Source organism: Pseudophryne corroboree, chromosome 3 (assembly GCF_028390025.1).
Source record: "Pseudophryne corroboree isolate aPseCor3 chromosome 3, aPseCor3.hap2, whole genome shotgun sequence".
Taxonomy (NCBI): Eukaryota; Metazoa; Chordata; class Amphibia; order Anura; family Myobatrachidae; genus Pseudophryne; species Pseudophryne corroboree.
In genome coordinates this window covers 422791567-422813667 of record NC_086446.1, presented here as the reverse complement: position 1 = coordinate 422813667, position 22101 = coordinate 422791567, and the positions used below count along the sequence as shown (strand labels likewise).

The following is a 22101-nucleotide window of genomic DNA, read 5'->3' as shown; positions in this document are numbered from 1 at the left end:
AGCTGCACAAGGAGCCTGAGCCAACAGAGAGGGTAAGTATAATTTTTCTCTTTCTTTCTGTCTGTCTGTCTCTTTCTTTTTTTATTTGTTGGGACTGCCTGCCGCAATGTGTAAAAAGGGGGAATCAGCCTGCCGCAATGTGTAAAAAGGGGGGACTGCCTGCCGCTATGTATAAAAATGGGGAATCTGCCTGCCGCTATGTATAAAAATGGGGAATCTGCCTGCCGCAATGTGTAAAAAGGGGGAATCTGCCTGCCGCAATGTAAAAATGTGGAATCTGCCTGCCGCAATGTGTAAAAAGGGGGAATCTGCCTGCCGCAATGTGTAAAAATGGGGAATCTGCCTGCCGCTATGTATAAAAATGGGGAATCTGCCTGCCGCTATGTGTAAAAAGGTAGAATCTGCCTGCCGTAATGTGTAAAAAGGGCACGCTGTCTGCCGTTATGTGTAAAAAGTGTATGCTGTCTGCCGTAATGTGTAAAATGGGGATGCTGTCTGCCGTTATGTGTAAAAAGTGTATGCTGTCTGCCGTAATGTGTAAAATGGGGACGCTGTCTGCCGTAATGTGTAAAAAGTGCACGCTGTCTGCCGCTATGTGTAACGAGGGCACGCTGTCTGCCGCTATGTGTAACGAGGGCACGCTGTCTGCCGCTATGTGTAACGAGGGCACGCTGTCTGCCGCTATGTGTAACGAGGGCACGCTGTCTGCCGCTATGTGTAACGAGGGCACGCTGTCTGCCGCTATGTGTAACGAGGGCACGCTGTCTGCCGCTATGTGTAAAAAGGGGATGCTGTCTGCCGCTATGTGTAACGAGGGCACGCTGTCTGCCATTATGTGTAAAAAGTGTATGCTGTCTGCCGTAATGTGTAAAATGGGGACGCTGTCTGCCGTAATGTGTAAAAAGTGCACGCTGTCTGCCGCTATGTGTAACGAGGGCACGCTGTCTGCCGTTATGTGTAAAAAGTGCACGCTGTCTGCCGTTATGTGTAAAAAGTGTATGCTGTCTGCCACTATGTGTAAAAAGGTAGAATCTGCCTGCCGTAATGTGTAAAAAGTGCACGCTGTCTGCCGTTATGTGTAAAAAGTGTATGCTGTCTGCCGTAATGTGTAAAATGGGGATGCTGTCTGCCGTTATGTGTAAAAAGTGTATGCTGTCTGCCGTAATGTGTAAAATGGGGACGCTGTCTGCCGTAATGTGTAAAAAGTGCACGCTGTCTGCCGCTATGTGTAACGAGGGCACGCTGTCTGCCGCTATGTGTAACGAGGGCACGCTGTCTGCCATTATGTGTAAAAAGTGTATGCTGTCTGCCGCAATGTGTAAAAAGGGGATGCTGTCTGCCGCTATGTGTAACGAGGGCACGCTGTCTGCCATTATGTGTAAAAAGTGTATGCTGTCTGCCGTAATGTGTAAAATGGGGACGCTGTCTGCCGTAATGTGTAAAAAGTGCACGCTGTCTGCCGCTATGTGTAACGAGGGCACGCTGTCTGCCGTTATGTATAAAAAGTGCACGCTGTCTGCCATTATGTGTAAAAAGGGGAATCTGTTCGCTGTAAGGTGTAAAAGGGTCTCTACCTGGTGTAGTGGTGCTACTGTGCGGCGTAATTTGAAAAATAGAGACTACTGTGCACCGTTTTATGAATTGGTATTATTTAGTGGACACACCCCTTCCCCACGAAGCCACACCACTATGTATTTTTGCGCGCGCCTACGGCGCGCACTGCCCATGGGGTGGACTTGGATGGGATTGGGGGGGGCCAAAGCATTTTGTCGCACCTGGGCCCACCGCTTGCTTGTTCCGCCACTGGCAAGGGGGGTGCAAATGGTGTAAGGAGCCACCTCTTCCCGTCCAGTGTTGGGAAGGTCAGGTATCGCACCCGACGACACATTTGGACTCTCCTTGGGCATTTGTGATTTAGAACTCACAATTCTTTGCTGTGCTTTTGCCAGCTTAACTCTTTTCATTTTTCTAGCGGGAGGATGAGTGTTCTATCGACATGTGAAGCTGAACCACTAGTCATGAGGAACACAGGAGAGGGCCTTAGCCGTTCCTTGCCACTCCGTGTCGTAAATGGCATATTGTCAAGTTTACGCTTCTCCTCAGATGATTTTAACTTAGATGTTTGGGTCATTTCACTGAACTTTTGTTTTTTTGGATTTTACATGCTCTCTACTATGACATTGGGCATCGGCCTTGGCAGACGACGTTGATGGCATTTCATCGTCTCGGCCATGACTAGTGGCAGCAGCTTCAGCACTAGGTGGAAGTGGATCTTAATCTTTCCATATTTTACCCTCCACATTTTTGTTCTCCATTTTTGAATGTGTGGAATTATATGCCAGTAATATATCTGGAATTAGACTGCAGTAATGTCTGCATGACCTATGCACAGTGACAGGACACTACCACAGCACCGTACAGCAGCAAGATGCAGCACAAGACACTGAGCACTGATGTTACTACTGAGCAGTGATACTGAGCACTGATGATACTACTGAGAACTGACACCAAGCAGCACGATGCAGCACAAGACACTGTACTAGTATTAGTAATGTAGTATTACTGAGCACCACGATGCAGCACAAGACAATGAGCAGTGATACTGAGCACTGATGATACTACTGAGAACTGACACTGAGCAGCACGATGCAGCACAAGACACTGTACTAGTATTAGTGAGCAGCACAAAAGCACTCTGGAATTGTATCACACACACACCCCCATCCCCCAGATACCACTGTGACTGGAATGATGATGACCGATGCAAAGTCACAGGACACTACTACCACAGCACCCTACAGCAGCAAGATGCAGCACAAGAGAGACACTGTACTAGTATGACTGAGCAGCAATGAGCACTGATACTGAGCACTGATACTGAGAACTGACACTGAGAGAATGTAGCCGCGTCCTCTCTGTACTTTCTACAATGCCTGAGTGAAAATGGCGGCGACGCGCGGCTCTTTATATGGAATCCGCGAGAATCCGACAGCGGGATGATGACGTTTTGCCTCGTTCGGGTTTTCAGAGTCAGGCGGAAATAACCGAGCTGGGCTCGGAACCGTGTTTGACACGTGGAGTTCGGGGGGGTTCGGTTCTCGGCGAACCAAACCCGCTCATCTCTAGTTTTTATTAAAAAAAAAAAAAAAGTGCAGTTAGAAATTTTTTATTTTTTTGCAAAATATTAATAAAGTAGAATGCATAGTTAGTAATACACAGTGACTCCATCAGATCTCATCCTATGCAAACTGCCAAGGTAAAAGGAGCCTACGTAGGGAGAGGGGAAAAGGGATAACTATTTCTGAGTGATATCAACATTCGTAACACAGAAATGTAATTATATAGTATTTATGTCAAAGTTGTGATAACCTAAAACTTGGTCCTAATTGTCCTTGTTATTTCACTTGTTTATACATTTAGAAATGAAATATTTATATATTTCATACAATTACCACCTCCTGTAACAGTAAACCAGGACACAGTTGGAGCATTCACAGGGACCAACGTTTAGCACACAACATTTCACAGAGATGCACAATTCTTGATGTGCCATCCTACAGGCATAGCAGAGTCCAAAGATTTGGCCATTTGTAAGGAGTGGGTGATAACGCTGTACACATGGGTCAGTACAGACTGATACGCAACAGATACAAAACACTGTCCAGTAGTGTACAGCTCAGCATGACCTGCACTGAGAGTTTAACCCTTTGAGGAACTCTGATGATGCAAAGAGGATTTATTATTAGCGTATAAACCACAATTATGATACATCCTAAATAAGTGTCACACATGCAGAACACTGCATGCCTTATGGAATATGAAACAAAAAGGGCTCCTAAATAGAAAGTTTCAGCATATGTAAAATTACAAGCACTGTCCATAGTTTTAGAATGTAATTCATTTGCCCTCATATTTTATCTACAGTATCACAGTATCCCTTACAAAAGAAACATAAGATCAGATGTGTGGCAGGTTTACATCTCATTCAGGTATATTAAAATGGTAATTTCAGTTTCTTTTTCATACAAATGCAATTTTCACCCTCTTGCACTGATCCCCCGACCCCCCCCCACACACACACACACACACACACACACACATCTAGCCTTTTTTTGCACCTACGCTGTTATATCCTCATAGGAAAACATGTTAAGCTCTATTTCAGTTCTATTCACATAATATTTGCATCTGCATGCATATGCATTCAGTGCATGTCTGTCCTAAGTGAAAACTTGCATTGCAGTACATGTACCTCAGCCCTGCTTTGAACACTGTACGTCTTACCTTCTCCTAATACATGAGCTGTATGCACACCTCTTTACAGACAATACAGACATTCACATTTTCGGACATACACTTTGTACACAGAGTGTGCACCACAGTAATGAGTGTATGCAGCAGTACAATGGGGATATTGTCACTGCCCAGGGCTGGGCTGGTGCTTTCAAATGCTAGTCTATCTATGAAGCTCACATGCACAGTCAGCACCCATTCACTGCTTTCTGCAACAGCTTCAGACAATACAATTACTATACATGTATATTCAACTCTTACCACACATATAAACATCAGAGTATACAGATGTGTAGCCATCTAGCCTCAAAATTCTATGCTGTGCGAGATACCTCCAGGTTCCGAGCAACTCTGCAAACGCCAGGCATCTTTTTTTGTGCTGCAAACGTATCTTAGTCGCAACACTAGGACGCACAAAAAGTGTGTGCCGGTTAACTTGATATACAGTATGACACTTAGATATTGTGTGTGACTGAGTCTGTATACGGAGCAAAACGAACTTGTATTGGTAAAAAGCTGCAACTGTTACATTGTAGCACTTTGTGTACAGATTCAAAGACTCAGTCGCACACAGATATACAAGTGTATACCTACCAACTGTCTCCATTTTCACAGGAAAGTGCTATTTTTGGGGACCTGTCCCGCCTGCGGGCCACAGGGTGGTGGTGGGGTGCTGGGGGGGAATACCTATAGAATTTAGGCATACCTGCTTAGCAGAGCAGTGTTGAATAGATGCTGTGCGCATAGCTTCTATTCATGGGAAACAGAGGTGCTGGGGGCATGGCCAGCAGCTCACTGATCAACTTGGCATTCCCCTAAAATGACGAAAATAGGAAGCGTGGCTCATGATTACTGCATTTCATAAAACCACACTCCCTTTTGCAGAGCCCATGCCCCCTTTCCGGGCTTCACCATGCACAGAATTCCTGAGTTCATAATCGTGGATGTTGGGAGGAATGCAAGTGTCATATCAAATTAATCAGCACAGTCTCTTTGTGCGTCCAAGTCACATTGCGTTACTACTAGGACACATTTGCGGCAACAAAAGAAAAAAAAATGAAGTCCAATGCTAGAAGATACTCACACGACCTGGTGTGCCAAGAAGGGCTATTTAACATGACTGCAACAAAAATGTATAAGGACACATCTGCATACCTCCGAACTTGTGGAGCAATAGAATTGGGACCTCTGCGCACCAGTGCTGGAAAAAGGGTGTGGACTCAATAAAGGGGGTTTGGCTTAATGGAATTATGTGATTTCAAGCCACGCCTCTTGTTTTCATCATTGTGGGGGCATGCCCAGTGCTCTATGAGCTGCTGGCATGCCGCCAGTGCCCCCTGAATAGACTATTCACCGCTGCTCTGCTAACAGAGCAGCGAGTAACAGGAGTCGCTAAACTGCCCCCCCTCTGTCGCGTGACACTGCTGCTGGCAGATGGGACAACTACAAAACGGGACTGTCCCGTGAAAATTAGGATGGTTGGGAGGTATGCATCTGTAACTTAGCTGCACATGCCTTTTCACTTCCAGAATAAATCTCACATTTTAAGGATTTGTCCCTGTAAATTTTGACCATGGGAAAGTCCCTTTCAGTTCTAACCAACTGCTCAGTAAAGAGCCTCTTATTCTGTTTATTTAATGAAATTCTAACTATTCTTATGTTTTGAAGTTAGTAGCAAAACATCCCCTAAAATGTTGACAGCAGGACATATAATGCGGGTATACCTCTGACCTCATCCTAGTACAAAGACATAATGACAGGACCCCCACCCCACGCACACACGGGTTCAGTATGATTTACCAACGGTTGGGATGCCAGTATACGGACTACGGCATCCTGCCCGTCAGCATGCCGCCAGCGGGCGAGCACAGAGAGTCCACTTGCGGGCTCAGTGTGCTTGCCACAGGTTCTATTCCCACACGATGGGTGTCGTAGACACCCACGAGTAAGAAAAGCCCCTGTGAGCCAGGATTCCAGCTGTTGGTATTGTCAGCAGCCGGGATTCCGGCGTCGGTACCCTGACCACAGAGATCCCGATTGCCAGCATTTAACTGCATCCCCCCCCCCCACACACACACACACATACATACACACACACACACACACACTTCCATCTAATACGCAGACATCAGAATAGTTATGGGCAGAGCAATGACACAGTGGATGGCATTACTGCTTCACAGCACCACAGTCATGAGTTCAAATCCTGATCAAGTCTATTTCCTCCTACACTCCAAAAACATACTGGTAGGGTTCTGACAAAGTGAACCCTAGTGTGCATGTGTGTGTGCATACTAGTGTGTTAGGAAATGTAGCCTGTAGGCTCCAATGGCACAGAGACTGATATGAGTGGCAAATAGTGTATTCTCTGCACAGCACTGAGTCAATTGTTGGCACTATATAATATTTACATAATAATAATAATAATAATAATAATAAAATTTATAATAATAACCTCTGATGTCCTATGTCTGTCCTAAAATGCAGACAACCAAATGCACATACCTGACCGCCTCCTAATAAACAGACACAAATAAAAAGAGCATGTACAGTACCTCTTTCTGTTGTCTCCTTACACTTGTGTATCAGAATAGTCCTATAATACAGATACCACAGTAGATGCTCCTAGCCTGCGTCTAGTCCTCTTCTCTTAATATACTGTCCTCAGAACACTAACATTTAGACCTTAACATTAACAAATAACTGTCACCCAAACGCTGTGACTAGCGTCACTCAACAACCGTATTCTCTACAATTTGTTATTTTTACACGTGCACTAAAATCAAATACTTTGGCATTCATTTTTCAGGCTGTCGGGATCCCGGCTATCAGTATACCGACGCCGGAAACCCGACACCTGGTGAAATACCACCGGAATCCCCACTCGGGTGGAGGTCCATGCCACGACCCAAGGAATATTACCCTGTTGAGACCACCAGGCCTGAAGCGTGACAAGTGCAGCGAGCCCCCGAGGGGACACGCTGCGCTCGCCACCAGTATTCCAGATGTCGGTATCCCGGCATCGGTCTCCTGACCGTCGGGATCCCACCAGCTGGCATATATACTGAATCCAAGTAAATGTTCCTGTAGAATACTACTGTGTACTGTAAACTGTGCAGCATACTATAATCTGGACAGTGCTTAACGTTCTTGCAGAACCCCTTGATGAACGCCGTTGCAAAGGTAGACATTGATACAAAATAAAGTGAACACTTGACAGAAAGTAAGTGTGTGCGTGTGTGCGTGTGTGTGTGTGTGTGTGTGTGTGTGTGTGTGTGTGTGTGTGTGTGTGTGTGTGTGCGTGTGTGTAAATCTAATTACTTTATATTTGCCAGAAAAAAGCTCTCTCACATGCTCTAAAACACAAATATTACTTAACTGACCCTAAAAAGCAAAACATAAACTGAAAATAAGAAAATATTATTATGAAATTGCTTCAGTAGTTACCAGTCCGAGAGGGGATAAAAGTGTCTAGAAAGTAGGACTTGGGGTCTTGGTATCCTGGTTACAGGAAATAATGAGGTAACTTCCATCTGTTTGGATTGGAACAGTTTGGACAAGACGATGGCAGCCCTGTAATCCTAGCCTCTGTTTGGAAGGCTTGTAGGTCAGAGGAAGCAGCATGCTCAGATTTTAAGAGTGACAGAGAATCCATTCCAAAACGTAGCAGGCATTGTAAACCAGACTGGTGTGATCAACTCATCTAATTTATCCACTGTGAATTTTTGTTCCTGCATTAAAAGTCCACGTTAAACAACCGAGCAATGAAGAACTTTATTGGAAAGTCTTTTCAACCCCTTTCTCTCTCCTCAGCTCCTGTTCAGACCTACACTGAACTTACCATACTGGTTTTACAGCCTCTTCATTTCAGGCAATCCTTTCGCTAAACCTACATGCCAGAGGGCGGGGGTTCAAAAAGGGTAAGCTTTTTTAGATCCACGTCGAAGAAACATGTGTAGGATAGGGAAGATCATAGGGAACAAGTTTCCCCAATATCGCAATAAATTTCCTAACCGGCTTATGTGATTAAGAGAAGAAATGTATTGCCCATTTCCCAGGCTATGTAACATTCCAGAGCTACTGTAGTCACTCAAAAGATGACAAAGTAATTAAAGGTAGTAGTAAAGGTTAAAGTTTGCTGCTGTCAGGCAGTCAGTGGTCTCAATCTCTCAATAATACCAAATTGAGCTATTATTTTAGCAAGAAATGAAGAGAAAGTGACAGAATGCATTACTAAAGAGTGTGCAAATTCTAGAATGTTGTTAAAAAAAAAGACATTAATCTGTCATACAAATGTCATAGTCAAGTAAGCAATCATTTTCTAGAGGCAGAGAAATAAATAATAGGAATCCTACCATTAAGCAACTTAGCAATAGCACAAAATAGAGTGAAAATATAAAAGATTTCCAGCCAAATTAATGAATTATTAGGATAATAACCACTCCCCCTATTAGCTAGACCAAAGCAATGGTTCTCTCCAGTTGTGACATCATTCTAGCTCTCTGGATCACCCAATACCCAATTTGAATAATGATGCCTCTGACAGATTACGGTTTAGATGTGTCATGAGTACTGACTGCACCAGATACTACAATTATTGCTTACTCTTCCATATTACTCAGCCTCCTTCCCAGTATAACGATTTCTGCTAAATACCTGTACCACCAGTATCAATATTAAAACATTTTTGTATCATGGCATATTTGAGTTACTTCCTTGAACCTACTGTCATATTAAATCTAAACTCCTTTCACTGGGGCTCTCCAATTAATCATCTGGATAGGTGACCTCTAATTTAAATGTACTCAAGTCATCTGTATCCTTGGAAAAGCCTGTAAACATAAAAAACAAGTTGGTTTCACAAGCTTTTTTTTTTTTTTTTTTTTTTTTTTCAAAGTGTCCTCCATACTTACAGGAATTTGGCATCTTAACAAAATGAGGAGTAAAGCAAGAGGACAAATGTTTGTAAAGAATACACAGGAACTAGCCAGAGAAAGCAGTGTGGTAATAGAGGAGTGCTTTACTACGTAGACTGTAGTGTTCCTGTTCTCCACGGAGGCTTCCAAGATTGCTACTGAGCATGTGCAGGGGCCATCTTTTCTTTACGGTGTTGAGTGACATGGTGTGAGACAAACATCTCCTGCTTAGCTCCTATGTGAAACCTGGTTATTACAGAGTATAAAGCTATTATACCTACACTGCTACCTATTTATAACATACACTCACCGGCTTGTTGAGTTGTATGAAACCCCACTCAAATCCATCGCCAGCGTACAGATAATAGTGAGTATGGCCAGTGCTGTTTCTAGCGGCGGGCACATGAGGCGCCCGCCGTGACACCTGCTGCCTGCTAACCGACTCCTCACCCATAGTACTCTGCCTGCTGGGCGGAGTTTCGTGAAATGACACAGTTGCATCATGGCGTCACAACGCAACTGCGTCATTTTGTGAAACTCCGCCCAGCGAGCGGATTATTATGGGGTGGGAGGATGGAGAGCGGATCTGGTAATAGGAGACACTGGGAGCCGCTGGCGCCCGCCGCCAACGAGCACTGAATCCCTGGCAACTAGCATTACATACCCCTGGCAACGAGCATGACACCCAGAGAACGAAACCCCTGGCAAGAAGCATTACACCCCTAGTAACGAGCATGAAACCCAGAACATAAAAATCCTTGGCAACGAGCATGACACCTAGAGCACAAAACCCTTTAGCAAAAAGCATTACACCCCTGGCAATGAGCATGACACTGAGCATGACAACCAGAACATGAAATCCTGGAAACGAGCATTACACCCCTGGCAATGAGCAGGTAATTTAAAATAAGAATTTACTTACCGATAATTCTATTTCTCGGAGTCCGTAGTGGATGCTGGGGTTCCTGAAAGGACCATGGGGAATAGCGGCTCCGCAGGAGACAGGGCACAAAAGTAAAGCTTTCCGATCAGGTGGTGTGCACTGGCTCCTCCCCCTATGACCCTCCTCCAAGCCAGTTAGGTACTGTGCCCGGACGAGCGTACACAATAAGGGAGGAATTTTGAATCCCGGGTAAGACTCATACCAGCCACACCAATCACACCGTACAACTTGTGATCTAAACCCAGTTAACAGTATGATAACAGCGGAGCCTCTGAAAGGATGGCTCACAACAATAATAACCCGATTTTTGTAACTATGTACAAGTATTGCAGATAATCCGCACTTGGGATGGGCGCCCAGCATCCACTACGGACTCCGAGAAATAGAATTATCGGTAAGTAAATTCTTATTTTCTCTATCGTCCTAGTGGATGCTGGGGTTCCTGAAAGGACCATGGGGATTATACCAAAGCTCCCAAACGGGCGGGAGAGTGCGGATGACTCTGCAGCACCGAATGAGAGAACTCCAGGTCCTCCTTAGCCAGGGTATCAAATTTGTAGAATTTAGCAAACGTGTTTGCCCCTGACCAAGTAGCTGCTCGGCAAAGTTGTAAAGCCGAGACCCCTCGGGCAGCCGCCCAAGATGAGCCCACCTTCCTTGTGGAATGGGCAGTTACATATTTTGGCTGTGGCAGGCCTGCCACAGAATGTGCAAGCTGAATTGTATTACACATCCAACTAGCAATAGTCTGCTTAGAAGCAAGAGCACCCAGTTTGTTGGGTGCATACAGGATAACAGCAAGTCAGTTTTCCTGACTCCAGCCGTCCTGGAACATATTTTCAGGGCCCTGACAACATCTAGCAACTTGGAGTCCTCCAAGTCCCTAGTAGGTGCAAGGCACCACAATAAGCTGGTTCAGGTGAAACACTGACACCACCTTAGGGAGAGAACTGGGGACGAGTCCGCAGCTCTGCCCTGTCCGAATGGACAAACAGATATGGGCTTTTTTGAGAAAAAACCACCAATTTGACACTCGCCTGGTCCAGGCCAGGGCCAAGAGCATGGTCACTGTTCATGTGAGATGCTTCAAATCCACAGATTTGACTGGTTTTAAACCAATGTGATTTGAGGAATCCCAGAACTACGTTGAGATCCCACAGTGCCACTGGAGGCACAAAAGGGGGTTGTATATGCAATACTCCCTTGACAAAACTTCTGGACTTCAGGAACTGAAGCCAATTCTTTCTGGAAGAAAATCGACAGGGCCGAAATTTGAACCTTAATGGACCCCAATCTGAGGCCCATAGACACTCCTGTTTGCAGGAAATGCAGGAAACGACCGAGTTGAAATTTCCTTGTGGGGCCTTCCTGGCCTCACACCACGCAACATATTTTCGCCATATGTGGTGATAATGTTGTGCGGTCACCTCCTTTCTGGCTTTGACCAGGGTAGGAATGACCTCTTCCGGAATGCCTTTTTCCTTTAGGATCCGGCTTTCCACCGCCATGCCGACAAACGCAGCTGCGGTAAGTCTTGGAACAGACATGGTACTTGCTGAAGCAAGTCCCTTCTTAGCGGCAGAGGCCATAAGACCTCTGTAAGCATCTCTTGAAGTTCCGGGTACCAAGTCCTTCTTGGCCAATCCGGAGCCATGAGTATAGTTCTTACTCCTCTACGTCTTATAATTCTCAGCACCTTAGGTATGAGAAGCAGAGGAGGGAACACATACACCGACTGGTACACCCACGGTGTTACCAGAACGTCCACAGCTATTGCCTGAGGGTCTCTTGACCTGGCGCAATACCTGTCCCGTTTTTTGTTCAGACGGGACGCCATCATGTCCACCTTTGGTATTTCCCAACGGTTTACAATCATGTGGAAAAAACTTCCCGATGAAGTTTCCACTCTCCCGGGTGGAGGTCGTGCCTGCTGAGGAAGTCTGCTTCCCAGTTTCCATTCCCGGGATGAAACACTGCTGACAGTGCTATCACATGATTTTCCGCCCAGCGAAAAGTCCTTGCAGTTTTTGCCATTGCCCTCCTGCTTCTTGTGTCGCCCTGTCTGTTTACGTGGGCGACTGCCGTGATGTTTTTCCCCCTGGATCAATACCGGCTGACCTTGAAGCAGAGGTCTTGCTAAGCTTAGAGCATTATAAATTTACCCTTAGCTCCAGTATATTTATGTGGAGAAAAGTCTCCAGACTTGATCACACTCCCTGGAAATTTTTTCCTTGTGTGACTGCTCCCCAGCCCCTCGGGCTGGGCTCCGTGGTCACCAGCATCCAATCCTGAATGCCGAATCTGCGGCCCTCTAGAAGATGAGCACTCTATAACCACCACAGGAGAGACACCCTTGTCCTTGGATATAGGGTTATCCGCTGATGCATCTGAAGATGCGATCCGGACCATTTGTCCAGCAGATCCCACTGAAAAGTTCTTGCGTGAAATCTGCCGAATGGAATTGCTTCGTAGGAAGCCACCATTTTTACCAGGACCCTTGTGCAATGATGCACTGTTTTTAGGAGGTTCCTGACTAGCTCGGATAACTCCCTGGCTTTCTCTTCCGGGAGAAACACCTTTTTCTGGACTGTGTCCAGAATCATCCCTAGGCACAGCAGACGTGTCGTCGGGATCAGCTGCGATTTTGGAATATTTAGAATCCACCCGTGCTGTTGTAGCAGTATCCTAGATAGTGCTACTCCGACCTCCAACTGTTCCCTGGACTATGCCCTTATCAGGAGATCGTCCAAGTAAGGGATAATTAAGACGCCTTTTCTTCGAAGAAGAATCATCATTTCGGCCATTACCTTGGTAAAGACCCGGGGTGCCGTGGACAATCCAAACGGCAGCGTCTGAAACTGATAGTGACAGTTCTGCACCACGAACCTGAGGTACCCTTAGTGAGAAGGGCAAATTTGGGACATAGAGGTAAGCATCCCTGATGTCCCGGGACACTATATAGTCCCCTTCTTCCTGGTTCGTTATCACTGCTCTGAGTGACTCCATCTTGATTTGAACCTTTGTAAGTGTTCAAAAATTTTTTTAGAATAAGTCTCACCTAGCCTTCTGGCTTCAGTACCACAACATAGTGTGGAATAATACCCCTTTTCTTGTAGTAGGAGGGGTAATTTAATTATCACCTGCTGGGAATACAGCTTGTGAATTTTTTTCCATACTGCCTCCTTGTCGGAGGGAGACCTTGGTAAAGCAGACTTCAGGAGCCTGCGAAGGGGAAACGTCTCGACATTCCAATCTGTACCCCCCTGGGATACTACTTGTAGGATCCAGGGGTCCTGTACGGTCTCAGCGCCATGCTGAGAACTTGTCAGAAGCGGTGGAACGCTTCTGTTCCTGGGAATGGGCTGCCTGCTGCAGTCTTCTTCCCTTTCCTCTATCCCTGGGCAGATATGATCTTATAGGGACGAAAGGACTGAGGCTGAAAAGACGGTGTCTTTTTCTGCAGAGATGTGACTTAGGGAAAAAACGGTGGATTTTCCAGCAGTTGCCGTGGCCACCAGGTCCGATGGACCGACCCCAAATAACTCCTCTTCCTTTATACGGCAATACACCTTTGTGCCGTTTGGAATCTGCATCACCTGACCACTGTCGTGTCCATAACATCTTCTGGCAGTTATGGACATCGCATTTACTCTTGATGCCAGAGTGCAAATATCCCTCTGTGCATCTCGCATATATAGAAATGCATCCTTTAAATGCTCTATAGTCAATAAAATACTGTCCCTGTCAAGGGTATCAATATTTTTAGTCAGGGAATCCGACCAAGCCACCCCAGCTCTGCACATCCAGGCTGAGGCGATCGCTGGTCGCAGTATAACACCAGTATGTGTGTATATACTTTTTATGATATTTTCCAGCCTTCTGTCAGCTGGTCCTTGAGGACGGCCCTATCTATAGACGGTACCGCCACTTGTTTTGATAAGCGTGTGAGCGCCTTATCCACCCTAAGGGGTGTTTCCCAACGCGCCCTAACTTCTGGCGGGAAAGGGTATACCGCCCATAATTTTCTATCGGGGGGAACCCACGCATCATCACACACTTTATTTAATTTATCTGATTCAGGAAAAACTATGGTAGTTTTTTCACATCCCACATAATACCCTCTTTTGTGGTACTTGTAGTATCAGAAATATGTAACACCTCCTTCATTGCCTTTAACGTGTGGCCCTAATAAGGAATACGTTTGTTTATTCACCGTCGACACTGGATTCAGTGTCCCTGTCTGTGTCGACCGACTAAAGTAAAAGGGCGTTTTAAAACCCCTGACGGTGTTTTTGAGACGTCTGGACCGGTACTAATTGTTTGTCGGCCGTCTCATGTCGTCAACCGACCTTGCAGCGTGTTGACATTATCACGTAATTCCCTAAATAAGCCATCCATTCCGGTGTCGACTCCCTAGAGAGTGACATCACCATTACAGGCAATTGCTCCGCCTCCTCACCAACATCGTCCTCCTACATGTCGACACACACGTACCGACACACAGCACACACACAGGGAATGCTCTGATAGAGGACAGGACCCACTAGCCCTTTGGAGAGACAGAGGGAGAGTTTGCCAGCACACACCAAAAACGCTATAATTATATAGGGACAACCTTATATAAGTGTTTTCCCTTATAGCATCTTTTTTATATATTTCTAACGCCAAATTAGTGCCCCCCCTCTCTGTTTTAACCCTGTTTCTGTAGTGCAGTGCAGGGGAGAGCCTGGGAGCCTTCCCTCCAGCCTTTCTGTGAGGGAAAATGGCGCTGTGTGCTGAGGAGATAGGCCCCGCCCCTTTATCGGCGGCCTCGTCTCCCGCTCTTAACGGATTCTGGCAGGGGTTAAATATCTCCATATAGCCTCCGGAGGCTATATGTGAGGTATTTTTAGCCAAAATAGGTATTCATTTGCCTCCCAGGGCGCCCCCCTCCCAGCGCCCTGCACCCTCAGTGACTGCCGTGTGAAGTGTGCTGAGAGGAAAATGGCGCACAGCTGCAGTGCTGTGCGCTACCTTTAGAAGACTGAGGAGTCTTCTGCCGCCGATTCTGGACCTCTTCTTACTTCAGCATCTGCAAGGGGGCCGGCGGCAAGGCTCCGGTGACCATCCAGGCTGTACCTGTGATCGTCCCTCTGGAGCTGATGTCCAGTAGCCAAGAAGCCAATCCATCCTGCACGCAGGTGAGTTCACTTCTCCCCTAAGTCCCTCGTTGCAGTGATCCTGTTGCCAGCAGGACTCACTGTAAAATAAAAAACCTAAGCTAAACTTTTCTAAGCAGCTCTTTAGGAGAGCCACCTAGTTTGCACCCTTCTCGGCCGGGCACAAAAATCTAACTGGCTTGGAGGAGGGTCATAGGGGGAGGAGCCAGTGCACACCACCTGATCGGAAAGCTTTACTTTTGTGCCCTGTCTCCTGCGGAGCCGCTATTCCCCATGGTCCTTTCAGGAACCCCAGCATCCACTAGGACGATAGAGAAAAGTAATTAGAAGCCTTACTGTGGGGCATAACGTATCATTGGGCATTGCGGTGTGTGGCATAGAATGGGGCATTACTATGTGGGGCTTAATATGCTGAAATGTTTTTCTTTCCTATGGTGGCTGAGGTTTGTTGGTGCACGGTCAAAAACTGGGGTGTAAGGTAGTCTTTTCCTGTGGCCACGCCCATTTTAAGCGAGACTAAGGCCATTCTAGAGAGAGCACACACCCTCGACAGAGGCACGCACAAAAATTTTCTTTCATGTCTATGGGGGGATAATTACTTATCGTTCTACAGTATGCTTTTTGCTATGTAAACATTCTTCACATTATTAAGCAGGAAAGCAGACCTTTTTATTTATAAATCTGGTTATTAGACTATACGCAACATATGCAGTATCAGGAATGAAGATATTTGTTTACATATTTCAATATGGCCAGGGTCATCTTAACATATTGGCACACTGGGCGGCTGCACAGGGCCCCATGATTCTAGGGGCCTTCAACAGGGCCAGACTGGGCCAGGGGTAAGAGGAGAAGCATATGCCCCCTGTGCTGGCGCCTCTGGAGCTTCTTGGGAGGCAGGTGGAGTAGGCTGCCCAGCAGAGGCGTAACTAAGGCAGGGCGAGTGGGGCACGTGCCCTGGGCGTCTTGGCAGGCCCAGCAGAGGGGGGCGCCGCCGGCGGCCAGGGCATCATGCCCACTCGCCCCGTCACGCTGCAATTTGAGGGGAGGATAGCGCAGCGTCTCTCCTGCCCCTCAATGTCCTCGCTGCCAGCAGCGCTGCGTGTGTTTCCGATCTCCGGCGGTGTTAGCCAATCAGAGCCTGCGGACCGGCTCCTGATTGGCTGCTGGTCCGCGAGCTCTGATTGGCTAACAAACTGGCGCCACATAGCCGCCGCCGGAGCGTTGAGGGGCAGGAGAGGCGCTCTCCTCCCCTCACATAGCAGAGGGAAGGAAGCGGTGAGTGACGGAGAGAGGGGGGCTTGGTGGTCTTATATCTGGCACTGCGGGGGCAAGTATCTGGCACTGTGAGGCATGTATGGCACTGTGGGGCATGTAACTGGCACTGTGGGGCATGTATGGCACTGTGGGGCATGTATCTGGCACTGTGGGGCATGTAACTGGCACTGTGGGGCATTGTATCTGGCACTGTGGGGCATTGTATCTGGCACTGTGGGGCATTGTATCTGGCACTGTGGGCATTGTAACTGGCACTGTGTGGCATGCATCTGGCACTGTGGGGCGCTGTATCTGGCACTGTGGGGCGCTGTATCTTGCACTTTGGATCTGACACTATGGGGCACTGTGTATCTGGCACTGTAGGGCAATTGTGTATCTGGCACTGTGTAAAAAGGGGACTCTGCATGCGTACTGTGCAAAAATTGAATGAAGGTGTGCTGAGACGACACAAGGGGTAGGTGATAGTGTGCTGAGAGGCGACACAGGGGGTAGGTGATAGTCATGTTGGCACGCCCCATTTTTAGTGACCACACCCCTTCTGGAGTGTGGCCACACCCCTTCTGGAGCGTGGCCATGCCCATTTTTTCACCCATACTTGTTTTTGTGTGTGTGGTTTTTTTTTGTGGGGGGCGGGGCGCCACTCTTCATCTTGCCCTGGGCTCCGAAAAACCCTAGTTACGCCTCTGCTGTCCAGCCACGATGATTGTGAATTACACACAATCAGAGCAGCCAGGCACCATTCTCTACTTGACTCCCAGCCTGCAGCCAGACAGTGAATGCTGATTGATGGATGGTTGTAGCTAACCACCAATCAGAGTGCTGACAGACATTTATGGTATGGAAGCATGTGAAGAGACGCACAGGACTGCAGGAGGGCGTTATTTATTTAATTGTATTTTTTTTATTTATTCCAGTAAATTGGTGGTTAGGCCACAGTACATTTCTTTGCCAGGGCATACAATGCTGTTAAGTAGGCCCTAAATATGGCTATTCCCAGACTGTATTCTCATGGGCAGGGCCCTTCACACTCTTGGTTGCACTATTCTGGTCTGCAGGGCACATCCACTCAGTCAGTGCCTCTAATCCAATCGGTCTCCACTTTGAGGTCACTGGGTCACTGACTGGTATTGTTATTACTCAGTTGCATAGAAATATCAGTTTGATTATTTGTTTCCCCTTTACGATCTGAATAAATTGTATTATTTGTGTGTTTGTAATTTCCCTGCTACAGATACTTTTGGTGCCATATACATAAATAAATAAATAAATAAATAAATAAATATTATATAAACCGTAAATCCATTAAGGGATCATTCAGTACACCTCGCGGGTACTAAAAAGACTGAGAATAGAACAAAAATGCTACTTATTTATTCAACAAATTTAAACACAATGGCAAAAATCTCATACATCTTGCCTTAATAAGCCATGCAGCAGGAAATGCCTGGCGTAAGTGAGCTAAAAGGTAACATGCAACTCCTTTAGTGCGGTGCATATTTTATTGCAAAAAATACGTCTTACATTGCAATGCGAATAAGACGCACAAGCACATACTGTTGCTTAAAATGTTGCTGTGTGCGTCTGCATATACATACAAAAGAATATGTTTCAGTGTTTTCTAGGAAAACCCCCTAGGTTTTTTGCCAGGAAAACACTGGAGGTGATTCAGATCTAATCGCTGATATGCATGACTGCGCATGCGTATACACCGCAATGTGCACGCGTGTCGCCAAACAACAACAGGCATCGCCGGACAGCGTCAAGTTAGTGTGAAAAATCCAACTACATGGGCACTCGCAAGTCGATTGACAGGAAGAGGCCGTTTCTGGGTGGCAACTGACAGTTTACTGGAAGTGTCAGGGAAAACGCTGGCGTTCCCAAGCTTTTTCAGGGAGGGTGTCTGACGTCAGCTCCGGCCCCGATCAGCCTGTTCTCGTCGCACTATAGGAGTAAGTCCTGGGGTGCGCACAGACTGCACACACTGGATTTTTGAAGCACGGCGTACAGATGCAATCGCACACTTGCACGGGGCGAATTTACACTCCCCTTGGGTGGCGACTATGTAGTCATATGCAAGTGAACTTTTAAGAATATGTTGGATATAGAGACATAGGGATGGCAACCCTATTATTACCCCCACTGTAACATAGCATTTCGTATGCAAATACAGCTGCGGTTGCACACAGAATATAGGCATGCCATATATCATTTTAATGAGCATAGATGTATGTGGACACATCTGTACAGATGAGTACTTGCCGATTCTTGCCATGGCAACCATGGGTCATTTGCTACGACTAGCATGCCTGCGGCATAGGATTGCACAGGTGCGTACACTCCCGTGAACAGGTTACACACAGGCGTGGTTAGTTGCAAATGTGACTTATATGCACGTGCAACCCGTTAGTGGGTAAGCAGAGGGAGGCCACATCTGTATAGGACCCGTAACTGATGTTAGTCAGACTGAAAATGCACCTGTTTTCTAAATCGCCAAAACTCAAATATTATTTTTTTATGGTGTACTCTCTTATGACGGTAAACATGTATACTTAATTTGTATAAATAAATATCAAATGAAAATGCTATAGGCCCTACACACTGGGCGATCTGACTGAAAGATATGAATGATCTTGTTCATTAATGAACGAGATACCGGTCATATCTTTCAGTGTGGAGGCACCAGCGATGAACGATGCGCGGCCCCGCGCTCGTTCATCGCTGCTGCCCCGTCACCTGTGCATGCAGGCCAAGATGGATGATCTCGTCCATATTTGCCTGCACTTCTATGGAGCCGGGTGACGGGGGAGTGAAGAAACTTCACTCCCCCCGTCACTGCCCCCTGCCACCGGTTCGCCCATCGCCCGTATCCGCCGTTGGGCAGCTCGGCGGCGGATCGCTCAATGTGTAGCGCCCTAAGACAATGTTACTTCGTTATTTAGTGTATACTTTCCTTTCTTACACATGCTTTAAACTTTTACTTTGAGTTACAGTTAGCAAGTGGAAGTAAACTTTAGGATCCAGATACAGCCTGTTGAGTAACAATGTCCTACAAACAGCTGCGATTGTGTGAGCTGAACCGATGTAAATGAGAATATAACCAGAGTCATCACAGTAATATGATGCTCCAAGATGTCGTCACTGGTTCCTATGGGCAGAGCCGGCCCTAACCAATATGATGCCCTAGGCAAGATTTTGGCTGGTGCCCCCTAGCACCACCGCTGGTTCCGCCTCTGACCTTGAACCTCTTTCCCAGCACCATCACCCCTCATCCATAGCAGTCCTTATTTTGGTGTTTGTACCCCCTATATTTTAAATAGGAACAGTTCGCACATTTGGCGCACAGCCCAAAAAGGGGTGTGTTTTTGCTGGCAAGGGGCATGGCCACACAATAGTAACCCCAATTACGCCACACAGTTCTGCAACTTTATTCACATTTGATCATGTGATAGTGTCCATAATTCATATTACATCCCACAGTAGTATCACTTTACCTTATAAACGTTACTCCTCACAATAGATCTCCTTATTCACATTACATCACACTGAATTGCTCCTTATTCACATTACACCACACCCTATTGCTCTTTATGTATTCACATTAGACAACACAGTAGTGCCCTTTCTATATGCAACGCCACATAGTAGAGCACCTTATACACATAATGCCACACAGTAATGCCCCTTACACATATGAGACACATTATTAATGTCCTTATAAACATAATGCACCTTACACATTATGACAACCTTTATTAATGCCCTTTTACACATAATGTCCCTTACACATATGCTGCACATTATTGATGCCCTTATACACATAATGACACACATAGTGACCCCTACACATTTGTGCACATTATTAGTTCCCCTATACACATAATGACACACATACAGTAGTACCCTGTTACACATATGCCACACATTATTAATGCCCTTATACACATGATACACATAGTGCCCCTTACACATATTCCGAACACCACTGCACAACCAACCCACTCACATGCACACAGCACTCACACTGCCACTAACACTCGGGCACTTTTTTTATGAAAATACATCTTATTTGCATTGCTATGTGGCTAGGATGCACAAGCAGCTTCTGCTGATTAAAATGATATGCAGCATGCCTATAAGCTGTGTGAGACTGCGGCTGTATCTGCATATGAAATGCTACACACAGAATATAGGCATGCCGCATATCATTTTAATCAGTAGAAGCTGCTGATGCCCCTAGACATATCAAATGCCCTAGGCAATTGCCTAGTTTGCCTATGCCTATGGCCGGCTCTGCCTATGGGATTCACATGTACGTAGATTACAGATGACCTTGAAATGGAAGTTTACCTACATGATAAACTGTCCATGATTATATCACCCATCAATAGAAACACATAAAAATGCTTTTGATGAGCCCCTTTGAACCTCTAATTCCCATTTCATGTACAATACATTCACAGTCTGTATTTACATCACAGAGAATACTATGGCATAACATAACCAACTAACCGGAATCTCACTACAATACATAAATGTTTGACTGATACACACACAACTATTTTCCACCAGGGAACATTTGTATAAGTTCATTAAACAAGCATGCTGTAATATGCACATCATCTTGACCCACATACTCAGTGTAACGTCACAGTTAGCCATAGTACACACACATACATACTTGTACCTATATATAGCTGCGCTTCAGGGCTAGGCCCGTAATTAGCTGCAATACTGAACCGGCATCAGTGTGACAGTAAGATCCTTATGTAACAAATATCCCAAACTGTCCGCAAACTCAGAGAAAAGGTGTGGCTCCAGTAGACAAAACAAAATATCTTGGCCAATAAGTTTCTGCCTTGATTTCTTGGGGGTGAGGGGGGGTGGGGGTGGGGTGGGGTGGGGATAGGGGGGCAGACATTTTTCATTTAGCACAAGTTGAAGCAGGCCGTGATAATAAAAAGAAGAAATACACCTTTTTACTCAGTGGAATGTAAGCAGTGAATTTCCAGGAACAGTAAATGCTCACCTTCTCCAACTGCAAGTCCCTGGGGTAGATGTACTAAAGCTTCTAAAACAGACAAGTGCTAGTGATTCATTTTCTAAAATGCAAGAGAAATTATAGCTAGAATCTGATTGGTTGATGTGGGCAACACTACCAGCTTCCGTAAATCTACCTCAGTGTTTATTGCATTGTAAAAATGACACTGGTACAAACATGTCCTGTTTATCTGGCAAAAACAGCTAATTTGGACACTAATTCCAAACTGCGCATGTTCCATGCATATGCACTTTGCAGGAGGCTACAGGTATGGTCAGTTCTATCTGACCGTGAGATGGGCTTTGCTGGTAAGCAAATAGGCAGCTGCAAGACATCTGTTTCATGGGAGTGTAATGGGTGTGTACCCAGACTTCTGTACTATTTTGAGGAATGATGTTGAAACGCCTGATTCTGATGGATTGTTTGTACGCAGCATGGTACAAAAAATTATAACATTTGCAGTTGCAGACATAC

The 22101-nt window shown here is 46.0% G+C and overlaps 1 protein-coding gene across 6 annotated transcripts in view; it reads right to left on the bottom strand.

Moving 5' to 3' along the window:
* Positions 1-22101, bottom strand: part of ARHGAP40 (Rho GTPase activating protein 40) — a 157986-nt gene that overhangs the window by 58200 nt on the left and 77685 nt on the right. The window contains exon 1 of one of the 6 annotated variants that reach the window (XM_063960260.1): positions 7741-7841. The exons of the other annotated variants lie outside the window; for them this stretch is intronic. Within the exon in view, the coding sequence (XP_063816330.1) occupies positions 7741-7826 (86 nt within the window). The 5' untranslated portion in view covers positions 7827-7841. Of the gene's footprint in view, positions 1-7740; positions 7842-22101 lie in introns of those variants that run through there. 6 annotated transcript variants of the gene reach the window in all.